This window comes from Equus caballus, chromosome 28, assembly GCF_041296265.1.
Source record: "Equus caballus isolate H_3958 breed thoroughbred chromosome 28, TB-T2T, whole genome shotgun sequence".
NCBI classification, from domain to species: domain Eukaryota; kingdom Metazoa; phylum Chordata; class Mammalia; order Perissodactyla; family Equidae; genus Equus; species Equus caballus.
The window spans coordinates 51,655,692-51,673,173 of NC_091711.1; the positions used below are offsets into that span (position 1 = coordinate 51,655,692).

The following is a 17,482-nucleotide window of genomic DNA, read 5'->3' on the forward strand; positions in this document are numbered from 1 at the left end:
GCTGCCTCCTGACAACCAGAGGAAATACGTCATGATATTCAGGTAACTCTGATGAGAATTCCTGACACTGAAGTATAGGGGACAACACCTTGTTGCACATAGGTCCCAGAAACCTGGAGACACTCAAGTAGAAAATATGAGAACTTGTGACAGCAGTGGACAAGAAGATGGGCTTTGTCGTCCTAAATTAGGGAAATTCAAAATGGCTCTTTGAAAAGTGTGCTAATACCATACACCTGGAAGAAGGAAAGACAGTTTGCCCCAAACAGTGTTAAGGATATTCGATCTTTTGAGCCTGGCTCCCTTTAACCACTGACACACTGCACCAGCTTGTCACAGAGGTGCTGAGCTGTCCCTCGATCCAGTTCGAATAGGGACTGTGGTTACAGCTCGCATGAGGGGCACACCCGTGAACCTCACAAAGCTAGAACCTCAGATGATGTGGACTTTGGAAGAGTAACTGGGAATGAAGATCCTGGCCTTGGGGCAGAGGGAGTGGGCTGCATATGAGCCCCCATCACCCCAGGGGTGGGGGAGCCTGTGCAGGAAGTCAGGAAGTCACTTCAGCTAGAACTAGTTAAACTAAAGGGCTCCTGCCTGGCCTGACTACTGGGGTGGGGGTGGGTGGGTGGAGGTCATCCTGCTGATTGGTCAGGAGGCTACAGAGCTTTGTGAGGTCACCCGGGTTCCAGGCCGTGCTGGGGCAGGAGTCTGGTAGAGATGCTGCCAACTGCCGTTCTGCTGGTCTTGGCAGTGTCTGTGGTGGCCAATGATAACATCACGTGTGAGTAAGTGTCAAGGATGCTTTGCCACTGTGTGTGTGTGGGTGTCTTCTGAATAGCAGGCCCCACCCAGACTTCCTTTGTCCAGGGCTAGGGAGGAGGCCAAGCTTGGGCCTTAGCAGTCACCTGAGTGTCACAGCTCCTGTGACCCACATCCCCAACTCAGACCCTCCTTGCTCCCAGCATCATCAACCCAGAGCCCCCAGGGCCCCAGCTGTCCATAGTTTCCTGCTGGGACAGACCCCTCAGCTCCTAGGGCTCCCATAGCACAGAGATCTGTGCCACCTCCTCACCCAGTGACTGACCTCACTGCCTCTTGAACATCAAGTCTTGCTTCTCAGGAGTCCCTGTCCTCCCACAGATACTGAGATGCACCAACCTGTGGCTGACCCCAAAGGTCCCAGTGTATTGTCATGCCATAACCTTAGGACCTCCACTCCACCTGTAGACTCCCACAGCCCCCAAGGTACCCCACAGTGCCAACACCTCCCGTACTATTATGGCCTCTCACCAGCAACACAGTTCCCAGACTTCCACATCTGGACCCCCACTGCTCCCAGTGCACCTCCCCACACTTGGGGGCCACTCTATCTGCCTGTGGCTACTCTTTCTCCTCCTGTCACTGTCCAACCCAAACCTGCAGCCCCAAGACCCCGTGGCTTTTCCCTGAGTCTCCCACCCAAGGCTGGCTCTGAAGACCTCAGGCCATTACATCCCTCTACCCCCACCTTTAGACTCCCCCTCTGCCCAGGGATCTCTCGTACATCTAGGGCTCTTACAGTCTGTCCTAGCTGCCTGGGCCCCCTCTTTCACCACTTTGTGACTGCATCCACAAGACCCAAGAAATCATACCCCTCGAAACCATTTCCTAGAGCCTGGGGCTTCCTGCCTCATCACAGCCCCACAGCACTACTCCTTAGAAAATCCTCTTTGATCCCACACACTCCAGGCTGCCTCTACTTTTACCAACCCCATATCCCTGCCTCCCCCAGGTGTGGCGGTACAAGGACAGGCTGTGCCTATTCCTGATTTTGAACTGTGCCCGTGATCTCTCCTCAGTGGTCCCTGTGGGTTACGATTCAGGCAGAACCTACAAGGGACCCTCCGCATCATCGGAGGGCAGGACGCGGCACTTGGAGCCTGGCCCTGGATGGTCAGCCTCCAAGTCTTCACTTACCACAACAAGCGGAGGTATCATGCCTGCGGAGGCACATTGCTGAACTCCCACTGGCTGGTGACAGCTGCTCACTGCTTCAGGACCAAAAAGTATGTGTGGGAGCACGTGAGGGAGGTCTTCAGAAAGGCTCTTCTCAGAAAGGGACCTTCTCCAGGGGGTCTCTGTGCAGTCTCTCTGGGGCTCTGGGCCTCGTGGTGGGCAGACCATGAGTGGGTTGACCCAGATCCCTGCTGGGGGAGGGCTCTGAGGGTCACAGTCACCAGAGGCTTGTGTCCAGCCAGTCCACAGTGAGAATGACCTGGCTTACCTCTGCCCACAGAAAAGCGTATGACTGGAGACTGATTTTTGGAGCAAGGGAAATTCAATATGGCAGCAATAAGCCAGTGAAGCCACCTCTGCAGGAGAGACGTGTTGAGAAAATCATCATTCATGAAAATTACTCCCCTCGTTCAGAGGCAAACGACATTGCTCTCTTGAAGATCACCCCTCCCGTTCCCTGTGGGCACTTCATTGGACCGGGCTGCCTGCCCCAATTTAAGGCAGGCCCACCTAGAGTTCCTCAGACCTGCTGGGTGGCTGGCTGGGGATTCTTAAAAGAGAATGGTGAGTATGGGAGGGGCTCCCAAGGGGGGACTCTGCTGGTCATTCTCTTGGTGGTCTTTGAGGTGAGGGGTAATATGTTGATGCCTAGTTGAGCAACTCAGTCCTCATCATGGTGCTGTGAGTAGGGCCTGTCCTTTTATAGCTGGAGAAACTGAGAGAGTTGAGTTCTCTGTCCAAGGCCACACAACTGGTGACTAGTGTGGCCCTCTAAGGGCAGACTGAGCAGCGGCAGGCAGAGGGAGAACCTTGGCATTTTTAGAATGGGGTCAAGGCTGTGTCTGTATTTGGGGCCTGGAGCCCCAGGTGCCGCATTCTGAAAATGGGGAGCATAAGCTGAACCAGCACTTGGAGAAGAGCTCTAGGTGGGGTTTTGTGGCTGTGAGACAGTCCCTTTCCCTCTCTGGGCCTCAGTTTCCCCACCGTGAATGGAAGAGTCAGATCGCATTGTCTCTAAGCTCTGAGGTTCCCAAGCCCAGCCCTCCTGCTTCTAGTGCCATCTCTGCTCCCCGTCCTCGGCAGTCACAGCACCAAAATCCATCCTACCCTTTGGAGTTACTTCAAATTTTCTCTGTAGACTGGGGCTGTCTGTGGGTCAGCAATGGGCAGCAAGGTTTTGCCACTAGGGCAAGACGAAGTCAGATGGCTCTCTGGCTGTGAGCTATCCTTTCAGCTTTCCATAGGTGGTCGTGTGAATTTTTACGCAGTCACATGAGGGGTGTGAAGATATGGTTGAAGTTAACTTAGCTCTCAGTCTCGTCTGTTCCTTGATAATGGATTCAAGGCAGTTCAGTCATTCGGAGTTTAAAACTCAGCCTTTTTTGGTAACAAAAAAGTCAGTAATTTCTGGGTTCTTCCCTTAACTTTTCTTCCCCTCTCTCAAAGGTCGATCTAAGTTTCTGATAAGGTTGCCACCAGTACTGTCCCTCAGGGAAGGGCATCTCCTCCCGGATGTCCTTGCTTTCACTGGCCTTTGCTGACCCACGACCTTCCCTCCCTGGCCTGGGGTGTCAGCCTCTGTCAGGCTGTTGATGTCCATGGCTCTTCCATGGCCTCTAGAGCCAGCACGCATGTTCTGTCCCCCCCAATCCTGCCCTGCTCTGCCCACCCGTCTGACCATGTCCACAGCTTTTGGGGGTTCTTGCAGTTTCTGGGAGGCTGATCTCAGGTTTCCCATCTAGATGACCCACCCCCATCCCCACCTTTGCTATCCTACTGCTCAGGAGGATTGTAGGCTCCCAGCTACACCCCGGACATCATGCGAAACCTCTTTTGTTCCAGAATGCCCCTAAACTTGATGGGATTTCTATCATTTATTTGCAAACTCGTCCCTGACCCCTAAGGCCAAGTTTTAAAGAAATCCCCAGGCTTCAAACTCCTGTGACAGTCCTTCAGACCTTCCTTTTCTACTTCTTCCTTGAACTCACATGCTTTGGGGCCAGAAGAACGCTTCTAGGGGAGTCCTCCTCCTTTTCCACTGACCTTTGAGTTCCTGCACGGTTCTTAGCGTTTGTCATGTAAAGCCAAGGTGTTGGGATTGAGAAAACCCTTTTCTATTTCAGGACACCTGGCTCTTAACAATGAAACTCATGGCTTTCAAGACCATAGGTTCTGCAACAGACTGAACAGGTCACTTTCATGGCTGACAAGCCAGGCTTGTTGTTGCTGTTATTTCAGGTCACCCCCACCTCAAGGGCAGTGCATGTACAAAACTCTCACCACTGCTTGGGTGGTGAGGAATTGGGGGCTAGTGAGACTGGAGACAGAATCAGGGCCCCGCACACATGCACCTGGCACCCATCGCCCGGTGCCTGCTGTGCGCCTGGCCCTACCCACAGTGCTCCGTGTGCTCCTCTCTCCCATGTGACCTGCAGAGTCATGTTCCAGGTCTGCCCCTCCGTCAGGTCTGATCCATCAACTCCCCATCGGTACTGCAGACGGTGTTCCCACCCACCCACCAGGCTTGGCTGGGCTGTGGGTGCTGCTATGCTCGGGATCCTTCTGTCTGTGGGACTACTTGGTGAAGAGGAGACAGTTGCATTGATTCTCAGGCTCTAAGTCAGATGCAAGGTTGGCTGCTCAAGCTACATACAGTCTGGGCTGGGCCTTTCTTAACCCAAAGGTCATGATAGGGCGTCTGGGGCTGTAAAGGAAGCTCTGACTTGGTTTCAGAGGTCATTTCAACCACCCATGCCTCTGACAGGTGTGCCTGTGTGTGGAGGCACCGCCACAGCCTTCTCTTTCTGTAGTCCCCTCAAAACAGATACGAGGCACACAGGGAGGGACTCATCAGCCCAACTCCAGCGGATCCTGTCCACAACTGAGCAGAGGGGTCCTGATGGGGGATAGAAAGCAGAGAGGGTGACTTACCCCAGACTATGGGGAATGAAAGGGGTCTCCTGGACTTGAGTCTAGAGAGGGAAACCTGGGTCCAAATCCAAGCCACGCCATATCCTACTGTGACTATGGGCAGGTGGTGTTCCAGTCTCCTGAGTGCGGAAAAGGGGGTAACGGTACCTAACCCATGAGGTTGCTGAGGAGTAAATGAGAGGATGCCTGTGTGATCCTAGTGAGTGCTCAACACATCCAAGTTACAAGTGTTAACATCACACTGGCCTCCATGGTCCATCATCTACGGTTAACATACAGATCTCTCATAGTCCCTCATCTACCATTAACATACACATTTCTCACAGTCCCTCATCTGCCATTAACACACACATCTCTCATAGTCTATCATCTACTATTAACTTACACATCTCTCCAGCTGCATCTGCCATTGTCCCTGCACTTCCACTCTTTCTTCTTCTCTCCCGCTCTCCTCCACCTCCATCTCCCATCTTTTGTCTGCTTTTTCAGTTGTGTATTTTCTTCCCTCCAGGGGTGTATAAGGAGAGGCCAGGGCATTGACTTTCATGGATCTTAGTTTAGATAGAGCATCACAGGATGATGGGGGTTCAGTGGAGGGAGGAGGGAGGACTTTCCCAGAAGATATCTTCCATGATCACTGACCACTGAGTCGCCTGGCTGTAGCCCGCAAGACATCACCTATACTGCAGGAGGCGCCTGTGGAGCTCATCGACCTCGACTTATGTAACTCGACCCAGTGGTACAATGGGCGCATTCGTTCAACCAATGTGTGTGCAGGGTATCCTCAAGGCAAGATTGACACCTGCCAGGTAACTTTTCTCTGGGGGCCCAGGCCCCTGTGGACACCTCTCTCTTGGATTCCTGAGCTCCACTATCTCCAGGGCCCTGCTCTAGTGACCCCTTCCCTGGTCCCGTTTTCTAGCATCTGCAGTCACAGTGAGGATGGGAGATGACACTCACCGGCTGTCCCTACAAAGAACCAATCACCAAATTTAGAACTTTATCCCACCCTAACACAGAGATCATATCACCCAAATACTGCCCCTGAAGAGAATGTTTACCTCTCTTCACCAGAATACAAAACATCCAAATCCACTTGTACCCACATGCTCATGTAAAGCCACATGCATGAACACATGGGTCCGCTCATCTTCCCTCCTCACTGCAAGGAAACCCGTGACAATCCACACACTTTTTGTATCCCAACTGAAGCTGCTGGCACCATCTCAAACTTCACCACCACCACTGTTTATGGCAGCAGGAAACCATGTGACTGCAGGAATTGTCCTCTCAGAAGCTGTGGCCCTTCTGGGCAGGGGAAAATGCCTCAGGCAGAGAGTGACTTCTGTGTCCTTCTGGGCAGGGGGACAGCGGCGGGCCTCTCATGTGCAGAGACAGCATGGAAAACGCCTATGTGGTCGTGGGAGTCACGAGCTGGGGGGTAGGCTGTGCCCGTGCTAAGCGCCCTGGAGTCTACACGGCTACCTGGCCCTATCTGAATTGGATTGCTTCCAAGATCGGTTCTAACGCCTTGCACATGATTCAACTGGGCACCCCTCCCCCTCCTACTACTCAAGCACTCCCGGCTAGACTCCCCTCTATTCAACCTATTCACCCTCTTTGGTCCTTCCAACGCCCTCCTCAACCACCTCCCCCTGGATCACCTGCACCCAAACCCCAACCCCCAGCCCCACCTCCACCCCCACACCAAACTTCCACCAAACCTCCTCAAGCACTTTCTTTTGCCAAGCGACTACAGCAACTCATAGAGGACTTGAAGGGGAAGTCCTTTTCGAATGCAAAGCGCTATTATGAAATGGAGACCACAGACCTCCCAGAACTGACCGCTGCCTCCTGATCTAACCCCATTCTCAACAGACCCAGTGAACCCTTCCCTCTTGAGGGAGAAAAAAAAAAAAAGATGAAATAAATAAATAAATAAATAAATAAATATATATATACACACACATGAAGACATGCTCTCTGGACTTCTTCCTATCTGCCCTCCCCAGTCCAGTCCAAACCCTCTCCCACCAAATCTACCCTCCCTTCTTCACCCTCCAACAAGGTGGAATTACTTGCACATTAATGTCAATTGTTTTTTTAAATCTTGATTTTTAAAACTGGAACAGGGTGACGTCTGGCTGTAGGTCAGATATGGTCCTTATTTCACACTTAATTGTCTCTGTATATCAATCAAGGTGGGCCGACTCCAGGAGCAGCTCCTGTGAGATGAACTGACTGGGAAGGAAGGAGTGTGGGTCCAAGTCTATTGAGGCCATGCTCTCCAGGTGGTATGAGGATTCAGACCCATGAGAGGATGCTATATGGAAGGCTGGGTTCCAAGAACACAAAGGATAATAGGTGACTGGGCAGCCAAAACAACAAATGTCCACCAGAAAACACAATTTTGCTTGTGACTCTGGTGGCAAATTGAACATTTCCCATTCAAGTTCATTACTGGCCTGTGGCTAAGCCCTGTTAGTTCCTAGACTCAAGCAAATTAGAAAATTTATTTGCCAAAGCTTTCCAGGAATAGCAATGGAGGGTACTTTTTGGATGCCTCTGAGTGAGCTTATAATGACTTTCTTACCATTTAAGCTCTTCCATTGCACGAAACAGAAACCAATTTGAGACATTTAAGTGCGGAGGGGAAGTTTATGTATAAAAAGGATATGAAGATGTCACAGAGAACCAATAGGAAGGCCAGCTGAACAGACACCCAAGAATGATGAGGAGCCTAGCAAGGAATGACACTAGTCCGAAGTTTTTGTGGGGTGGCTGCCTGATACTCAGTCTACATGGCCAACCCACCCCACCCCACCCGAGGTGGGAGTCTGCCCTCAACCAGAATTGCTCACATCCGTTTGCAAATTCCTGGGAAAGAAATCCAGTTGTGTTCAGGTTAACTGCCCACTCTGGTCAGGGTGCAAACCAAACTTCACTGCTGCATTAACCCCTTGTGTGATTAAAGATGGCAGGCCTCAGAGAGAAAACATCCTGGCTCCTGGCTAAGCAGTTGCTGCAATGTGCATCTGCTCTCATATCTGTTCACCAAACTGCTCGTGCGTGTGTCAAATGCAAGATGATCCTGTGCTCTAGTTGCGAAGACAGATGGCAGAGAGAGTGCAGGAACATGTGGGAGGAACCCTGGGCGAGAAAGCCTGAGGGACCAGTCCTTTTCCTGCTGGGGCTGGAACATGGACTGATGAAGCAGCCATGAGTCTTCATTTTTGGGATTCATTGGTTTGTCTGGGTTCAGCCAAATCCCCTGCTCTCATCATCAGCTACGTGGCCTTGGGAAGATGGACAGAGGGCTGTGTGATGATGAAATGAGGAGAGATGAGAAGCATTCAGAGCAGAGCTTGACACACTGTAAATGCCAATAAATATGGGCTGTTATTTAGAGCCAACTGGTGATGAGATGCTCGTGGATAACCTTGTACTTATCTGTAAGGGGCACTTTGGTGCACACTGTTTGTCCACTTATGACCCCTGAAATGCTTAGGCTACACAGGAGGGCTTGCATATTGGTCTGAGTGGCCCACAGCTCTGTAGTGTAGCAACGTTTGATTACATTAAAAAACCAAATTCTATCTGCCTTGCTAAGAGCTAGTGTTGTTAAAGTTGGAGGTGGCTTGATTATTCATTTTGTTCGCTTTGGTCTGTCTCTTCTAAAGCCTGTTTTTTACTCTCCCTACTGGGTATATAATCTTTGTGCCCTGGTGCCAGACGTTAGTCATCCTTTAGACACTGAACAAAACTCAGTGTCCTGGTCATAGAGCACAACAGAAGCCAAGTTACAGGGCACCATGGTCCCAAGAACAGAAATAGTAATGGCAGCAGCTCAGGACTTGCCCTCGCCCTCATCCTGGCTGGGCAGTTCTGAACCCCAGGCCAGAGCCAAGTGGGCTTGCAGGTGGGAGTAGTGGGTTAAGTAAGGCATGCTAGGCTAGGGAATAGGGGTGGGCATGGAGGGATTTCGCACAAGCGGTGGAGGAGCTGCAGTACCAGCAGTTTCCTCCCACCTGCAGATCCTTCAGCCCTTTTCTTCTGAGCCTTCTGGGATCCAGAATGAATTCTCCTGGCACTCTCTCTCCTCTTATTCTCTCTCCTCTAACCCTTAGTTAGTTTGTTCTCTCCTCATTAAAGTGGAAAATCCTGCCCTGGGCCTGTCATGTGTGGGCTGACACTTGGGTCTCCTTCCTGGAGAGACAGGGTTTATACTCAAAGAACACTCTGATAAGGAGCCTGTAGTTTGGGTAGAGCCTGCAGAGTCCAAGCAATGGTTTCTTGTATACTTTCTGGAAACTTCCCATGCATATGAATATATTTATACACAGTCTAATCCCCTTCTTAGTTTTTCACTGTTCATACTACTCTATGACTTCCTTTTTCATTTAGAAAATATAGATATTTCCATATTAACACACACAGACCCACCTCCTCTAAACTATGTTCTACAGTAGGGGTATTTATGAGATACAGTGCCATGCTTTCTCCCTAGAAGGAAATATCTAGTCTTCCAATTCAGCCTCCCCTCAATGTGCTCATTCCCCTACATCTAAGTCAACACTGGTTCACATCAAATTCATCAATCTTTGCCAATCTGATAGATGTTCTAATTTTCATTTTTAAAATTATGAAGTTGTTTATAAGTAAAGTGAGACTCTTTGATCTGCCTTCATGTCCCTGTGGCTATTCTAACCCTGAAAACAGCTCACAGATCCTGGAGCAGATTCTCCTGCAGACAGGGACAGGAGGAACAGGGAAGAAATGGACAAGCTCTATAGTGAACCAACACCAAAGGGCATCTAGGCATCTGAGAGCATGCTCACAGTTTTCTTGTGGGATGGTTAGACAAATGAGAATTTTTCAAAAATGGAATCCATAATGAATCTTATTGCTAAGAACAGTAACAGAAAATGATTCCACAGTGGCTAAAAGTGCACATCAGGAAGATCAGACATACAATAATGACACTTGGAGAGGTGGAAGTTCTAATCGTGATTTTGATCAATACATGAAATCTTATGTCTTCAAGGAAAAAACTGATCCCAATGAAGATAATTTTAGTACATTTTAAGTGGAAGTGTGAAAAACTGGAGGTACTTCATCTTTAATGTGTAGAAAACTGATCAAAAGCCAGAAGTTAGCTTAATGGGGTTTTCTGCAGAAACTATATACATATGTATATTTAAGATTGGCCCTGAGCTAACACCTGTTGCCAATTTTTTTTCCTTCTTCTCCCCAAAGCTCCCAAGTACATAGTTGTATATTCTAGTTGTAGGTCCTTCTAGTTCTGCTATGTGGGTCACTGCCTCAGCGTGGCTTGATGAGCAGTGCTAGGTCTGTGCTCGGGATCCAAACTGGCGAAACCCTGGGCTGCTGAAGCAGAGTGCAAACTTAACCACTTGGCCACGGGGCCAGCCCCAGAAACTATATTCCTGGTAAAGAATCATTGATGGCCTGCTCCTGGTCACTATAGATGAGCCTCTGTATGGACATGTGCTGTCATTTCTTTTGGGTAAATATTCAGAAGTGGAATAGTGGGGTCATATGGTAGGTTTAAGTTTTGACATACCAATACACCCACAAAACCATCACCACAATCAACATAGTGAACATATCCATCACGCCCGAAAGTTTCTTTGTGGCACTTTGTAATCCCTCCAGCCTCTCCCCTCCCTGGCTCAAGACAATCTCTGATCTGCTTTCTCTCACTATATATTAGTTTGCATTTCTAAGAATTTTATATAAATGGAAACATACAGCAAGTACTCTTTTTTTCTTTGTCTTCTTTCAGCATAATCATTTTGAGATTTATCTATGTAGTAGTGTGTTTCAGTAGTTTATTCCTTTCATTGCTGGGTATTTCGTCATATGGTCACACCACGATTTGTTTTTCTCTTCACCTGTTGATGGATGTCCTGTTGTCTCCAGTCTGGGCTGTTACCAAGAAAGTAGCTATGACTGTTCATATACAAGTCTCTGTGTAGGCACATCCTTTCATTTCTCTTAGCTGAGTACCTATGTGTGGAACGGCCAGATCACATGGTAGAAGGACTTACAACTAGAATACACAACTATGTACTGGGGCTTGGAGGAGGGAATGAAAAAAGAGAGGAAAATTGGCTAGAGATGTTGGCTCAGGGCGAATCTCAGCAAAAAAAAAAAAAAAAAAAAAAAAAAAAACTTCAAATGTGCTATAATGCTGTACATTCTTCAAGATGAACAAAATTGTGTTCAAGTCTCAATTTGCCAGGTTAAATTAAAAATAACATCCAAGCAGGTCTTTATTCATTGCACTCATTACAAAAGCTATTCTGTGAGCTAAATTCTTCTAGATATGGAAGGAAATTCAAATGTTGCTTTCAGTGTTCTTATGACATCATCACTGTTCCAACCTGAGTTTGTAAAAACGAGTGTTGGAAGGAACCTTAAAAAGCCATTTAGTATATCCCTTAGTATTTAAAATTTTTAGTCTCTTGAAAATAAAGGAGGTTTCAACAAGAAGACTTCACGACCAAGAAATCCTTAAATCTCAACTTAAACTTTTCACACTGTTTTTCTTGTTTTAAAGATCCTTATTCTCTGTTGTTCTGTCCTCACTGGCAAGGGAGAAGTTTGTAACATTACTTCTTGCTTTGAATCCTTTAATAAAAGCCTCAGTTAACTTCAGACTTATTAAACTGTGTCAACAGCTTTTTCCTCTCCAGAGTAAAACGATCTTAATTTTTGGAACTTTTTTCTCAGAGGCCTTATTTTAAAATCCATATTTTATTCCTTTTTATTTCTGTATCTCCTCCTGAGTTCGCATAGGATCCTAAGGTACAACATCCTAGTGGGAACAGAATTAGCAAAAGGGGTACTTTTTCGCTCCTCCTAAAACTGGCCTCTTTTTAGTGATCGCTAATAAAGGAAAACAATGGGTTCACTATCTGCTCACCGTAATAACAGATAAATACAAGTAAACAGCTTGCTCACAGCTTATTCCTCACTTTTAGGGTGATAGAAAGGTTTACCCTTCACAAGAAGTATTTTCTCTGTCTCTTATTGATCTTTCTGCTGTTTGTTTATTTTTAGTGTTTATTTTCAATGTATGCTTTGATCTTGCTCCACTAATTCTTTCCTTTTCCCCAAAGCTCTAAAAAATGCCACTTTTCATCTGCGTGCTCAATGAAAATTCATTAATGTCCATGATATTGTTCATAAAGAAAAAGATAATCCAGAGCTCAAGGCCTGAGATTCACTGGCCAGCACTAGCATCTTCCCTGGCTGGCTTGAGCTATCACTGAATTTATCCTGTGAGGCTAATGTGCACCCACTATGGCAAGTTCATGCTAAATATCATGCTCAGGTAGACTCGAGAGCTTGGCTAGAATCAAATGATTCCTCAGTCTATATATTTCAGAAACATTTGTAAAATTTTCTTAATTTTAATTTTAATTTATCATTTTTTGAGATAACAATCCAAGCTTCAGTAACTTTTTACCTGGATAAAGATGACTTAAATGTATTATATTAAAGCACTCAAATAAAACTGTTCTCTTCATATAGAAGAACCATGACGACATGGCTTTAGTGATTACGAATGGGCTGTCACGTCATTTTAGCTCCACTTTGTTCTTCAATCACTGAAACACAGATACTCAAGTCAAATATACATGTTTTTCATATATAGACGATTGTTCATACCACTTTTTAGAATATGGGCCATTTCCTAAATTCAATCTACATTACTGAAAGCAAATAAAAGAAAAAATTCTACACATTTCTTTTTTGGTGAAAAGCTTTTGAAATCAAATTCATTCAGAAAAGTAGTGCTCTACGTTTAGCTTGCTGCTATCTACAGCCAGCCCTCATGGTCTAGTGGTTAAGATTCTGTGCTCTTACTGCTGCCACCTGAGTTCATTTCCTGCTCAGGCAACCACACCACCGTCTGTTGGTTGTCACACTGTGGTGGCTGCATGTTGCTGTGATGCTGAAAGCTATGTCACTGGTGTTTCAAATACCACCAGGGTCACCCATGGTAGACAGGTTCCAGACGAAAACAGACTAGGAAGAAGGACCTGGCCAACCACTCCCAAAAAAATTGACCGTGAAAACTCTATGAATAACAGTGGAATACTGGCTGATAGCACCGGAAGGTGAGAGGATGATGCAAAAAGACAGGGCATGGTTTTGCTCTGCTGTATACGAGGTAGCTAGGAGTCAGAATCCACTTGACAGCATTAAGTATTATCTACAGTGATACGAGAATCAGCTATAAGGAAGGAACAAATTAACAGTAGTGACAATATAATAATTTGAAAATTCTATTTGGATTATATCAATTCAACCAAACGTTAGCTGATAGCTGCAACAAACCAAACCATGATTTAATGAACATTCTAATCAGTTTAAACTTTATATTATTATTATAGGAAATAAATTCTCAAATACCAGGGTTATAGCCTATAGGTAATTTGTTTAGTATGATTACATCCAAGGCCTGTGACTGTTACTTCTTGACTATACTACATGTGTTTAAGTATTCTGTGAACTATATAGGACAAGATACACCTTAAGAAGATTAAACAGCACTTCTCTATTAAATGTTTTTCAGAATACTGCAGAATCAAGCAAAAGTGACCTTCCAAAATTTTTTTCCACATTAAAAATGATAAATAGTACTTACGTGATCTTAAATTCTACATAAACCAGCAAAATGTTAGAATAAACTAGACCTTAGTTTTAATGTTTTATAATACCTAAAATCTGTTTTATTTCTTAGTAAAATTAGCTTTACTTCATCTGATAAAGGAAAAAATTTACTTACAAAAATATAGTTCAAAAGTTAGACTTCTAAAGAAATTCAGAGCTCTTTTCTCAGTTCAGATTTTTTTCTTTACTTAAATCAGCAAACCATTTGATATAGAGGGGAAGCACCAGCATAGTTAGAAAGATTTTCTACAGCTGTCTGAAAACTAATTAACTGAATCATATTTGATGCAGGGATACTGTTTCAGTTCACACCAGACCCTGAGAAGGCACTGAGAAGTTTGACAAGAACAAAGCCACTAGGGGTGTTGCCACTGTTGTTTTGTGTTTAGTAAATCTCAGAATTTTAAATATATACAGTAAATTTACACCACATCAAGATTATCTTTAACAGAGGTGCTGAAACCACATATTGTAACACTGTTCTAAACTAGAAATGATAAATATCCTATTTCAAATACTTTAATTTGTAAATTAATACTCATGATGTAACAATGACACTTTTCCACAGTGATATAGGAACAGTGCCATTTTCTTTCCAATTTTATGGATTAATTTCCTCAACTAACTCTAGAATTAAAAAAATGTGCTATGTACAATTACAAGACTAGGGAACTAAGCTTAATAATACTTTAATTGGAGAACTCACTTTTCTATTGTTATGTTTCTGTTAAACGAAGAATAACGTGTTACTATAATACTTTTAATGTAATGACTTTTGTCTAGGATTATGAAAAATTTGAATAATTTCCCTTCAGACCATTTCATTTCAAATTCATACAGTTTGTTTAGCCAGCTGACCAAAAAGACAGAAAAGAAAAGAAAAAGAAAAAAGATGCTCGGCCAGATGCTAACACAAGGTCAACACATAGCTGTCTTGGTTGTTCTCTTTCTTGGTTGTTCTGTTGTTTCTTGGTTGTTGCTGTTTCAATGTTATGTTCATGGTTTCCAGGTAAGATACCATCTTAGCAACAAAAGCTGTACTCACCCTATCTTTATCCAAGAGTGAAGTTCCACACAGAAAACCAACAGACGCTTTAAATGCAAAAAGGACATCTTTCTCATTTTCCAGGAGGTCTTTTACCCTACTCCCAATCCATTTAAAACTTGGTGATGTTTCTTCAAAATGAAATGCTTCTTTAAGTGCAAGTGGATTCAAAATTTTGGAAGAGACTGTGGTGGCTAACATGTAAACTCCCTTCACATCAGCATTTCTTCACTTATTTTCCTCCCGGCAAGCAAACATCCACTCCCAAACAAAGCTGCCAACTCTTGCCTTTGAACCCATTCCAATGACCATTCTCCTGAGGTTCTGCCACTGCCAGTTGGTCTGCATCAAGATCTGTGGCTGGCACTATCCAGGCATTTTCTTTCTCTGCCAGTCTCAGAGAAAGTTCCAGCATGGATTCTCCTTCTTGAGGATTTGGGCATTTAATGGCGGCAAGTCAGGATCAGGATCTTTTTGTTCCGGTAATGGAATTGGAAGCTTAAAACCAAACACTTGAAAAGCCAACTGCACACAGTGACATCCAACCCCACGAAAAGATGTATATACAAATTTCAAGGTGGTCTCTGAGTTTAATTCCCTGTGAAAACAGATCTTTTTCAGATATTCCATGCATCTCCTGAAAATGCAGAGGATCTCTCTTCAGTAGGTTGGCATCCACTAAATTATCATCCCAGGAATCATTCCAGGGGTCCACAGTCTCCTATACATTTCAGAATTTCTTTATCATGAGGAGATGTGATCTGAACACCAGTTTCCCAATAAACCTTGTATACATTGTCTTCCTTGCAGTTGTGAGACATTAATCATCACGCCTGCAACTGCTTTGAGCTCCTGGACTGTGTATGACACAAAATGTGTAGGAATTTATCTTGAAAGAAGGTACGTGGGGACATCTTTAGCCAACAAGCCTGCAGCACGGAGGTTAGCAAGTCTCTGGCTACTGCAGCTGTCAGTTACTTGGTCCTGGGTGTCGTAGCCTAGACAGAGCCCCTCTGTCTGAAGTCTGAGAGACTTCTCTCAAGGTATTTGTGCATCCTCCGTGTTGATTCTATCATTGTAAGGTCATTAATATAGCAAAATACTGCCTCCATGGCAGAATCAAGTCCTGCAGTTTCAAAAGTCATTCAGCATCAAAGACCATCACAAAACTCCTCATTTGTCCCATTCCATAACAGATATTCAATTTGCTGTTTTGTTTCAGGGTTGTTTTCTGGTTTATTATAAAGGATACAATTCAGGAATAGCCAAATGGAAGAGATGCATAGGGCAAAGACATGGCGCTCCTGTGCCCTCTACCAACCGAGTGGTCCTGAGTTCACCAACCCAGAAATCATGTAGTTTTGATTTACATTTCCCTAATGGCTAGTGATGTTAAGCATCTTTTCATGTGCTCATTGCCATCCATATATCTTCTTTGGTGGTCTGTTCGAGTCTTTCACCTCTTTAAATTTTTTTGTTGCTGTCTTTTAAAAGAGTTTTGAGAGTTCTTTTTATATGCTGAACATAAGTCTTTTATCAGATACATGCTTTGTAAATATTTTATGCCAGAAGAGGATTGTCTTTTAATTTGCTGAATAGTGTCTTTTGAAGAACAGGAATTTTAAATTTTGAATTGCAAGTAATCAATGTATCCTTTTATAGATGTTTTTAGTGTCATAGCTAAGAAATTTTTGTTTAACCCAAGGCCACAAAGATTTTCTTTTATGTTTTCTTCCAGAAGTTTCAGAGTTTTTGTTTTTAAATTTAGGTCTATCGATGACCCATTTTGAGTTAATTTTTGTATATGGTATGAGCTTTGGATTGAAGTTCCTTTTTTGTTATATGGATATCCAATTGTTCCAGCATCATATGTTGAAGACTCCTTCCTCCACTGAACTGCCTTTGTTCCTCTGAAGAAAATCAGTTGTCCATATATGCATAGTTCTACCTTTGAGCCCTGTTTTGTTCCTTTGATCTATGCGTTTATCTTGACACCAATACCACACCGTCTTACCATGTATAGCCTTCTAATAAGTCTTGGAATCAGGTAGTGTACATCTTCGAACTGTGTGTTTTTCTTTCAAAGCTGTTTTTTGGCTGTTCTAGGTCCTTAGCGTTTCCACATGAGTTTTAGAATCAGCTTTCAGCTTTTCACCGGTGAGTATGATCTTAGCTGTGGCCTGTCATATATGGCTTTTATCAGATTGAGGTATGTTCCCTCTATACTCACTTTGCTGAGAGTTTTTATCGTACACGGATGTTTAATTTTGTCAAATGCGTTTTCTGCATCTATTGAGATGGTCACATGATTTTTATCCGTCCCTTTGTTAATGTAGTGTATCACATTATTTGTGGATGTTGAACTATCTTTGTGTCCTTAAAATAAATCCTACTTGATCATGGTGTATAATCCTTTTTAGGTATTGTTGAATTTGGTTTGCTAATATTTTGTTGAGGATTTTTGCATCTATGTTCATCACGGATATTGGCTTATTTCTTGTGGAGTCCTTGTCTGGTTTCAGTATCAGGGTAAGGCTGGCCTCATAAAATGAGTTTGAAAATGTTCCCTCCTCTTTTATTTTTGGAAGAGTTCAAGAAGGATTGATATGAATTCTTCTTTGAATGTTTGATAGAATTTACCAGTGAAGCCATCTGGTCCTGGGCTTTTGTTTGTTGGGAGGTTTTTGATTACTGATTCCATCTCCTTACTAGTAATTGGTCTGTTTAGACTTTCCATTTCTTCATGATTCAGTCTTGGAAGGTTTTATGTTCCTAGGAATTTATCCATTTCTTCTAGGTAGT

The 17,482-nt window shown here is 44.5% G+C and overlaps 1 protein-coding gene and 1 pseudogene across 2 annotated transcripts; one reads left to right on the plus strand and one right to left on the minus strand.

The window, feature by feature from the left end:
- The first annotated feature begins 488 nt into the window (after positions 1–488).
- Positions 489–6,898, plus strand: ACR (acrosin). 2 transcript variants are annotated; one of them, XM_005606815.4, is made up of 5 exons: positions 489–788; positions 1,842–2,048; positions 2,279–2,562; positions 5,593–5,738; positions 6,293–6,898. In XM_005606815.4, the coding sequence occupies exons 1-5, from the start codon at positions 721–723 to the stop codon at positions 6,785–6,787; spliced, it is 1,200 nt and encodes a 399-aa protein (XP_005606872.1). In that variant the 5' UTR covers positions 489–720; the 3' UTR covers positions 6,788–6,898. The 2 variants fall into 2 exon arrangements, with proteins under 2 accessions (XP_005606872.1, XP_014592453.1); XM_014736967.3 differs by having other exon boundaries at positions 680–788; positions 1,775–2,048.
- Positions 6,899–14,542: 7,644 nt separating this feature from the next.
- LOC100057068 (glucose 1,6-bisphosphate synthase pseudogene) lies at positions 14,543–15,911 on the minus strand (annotated as a pseudogene).
- Between the last annotated feature and the right edge of the window lie 1,571 nt (positions 15,912–17,482).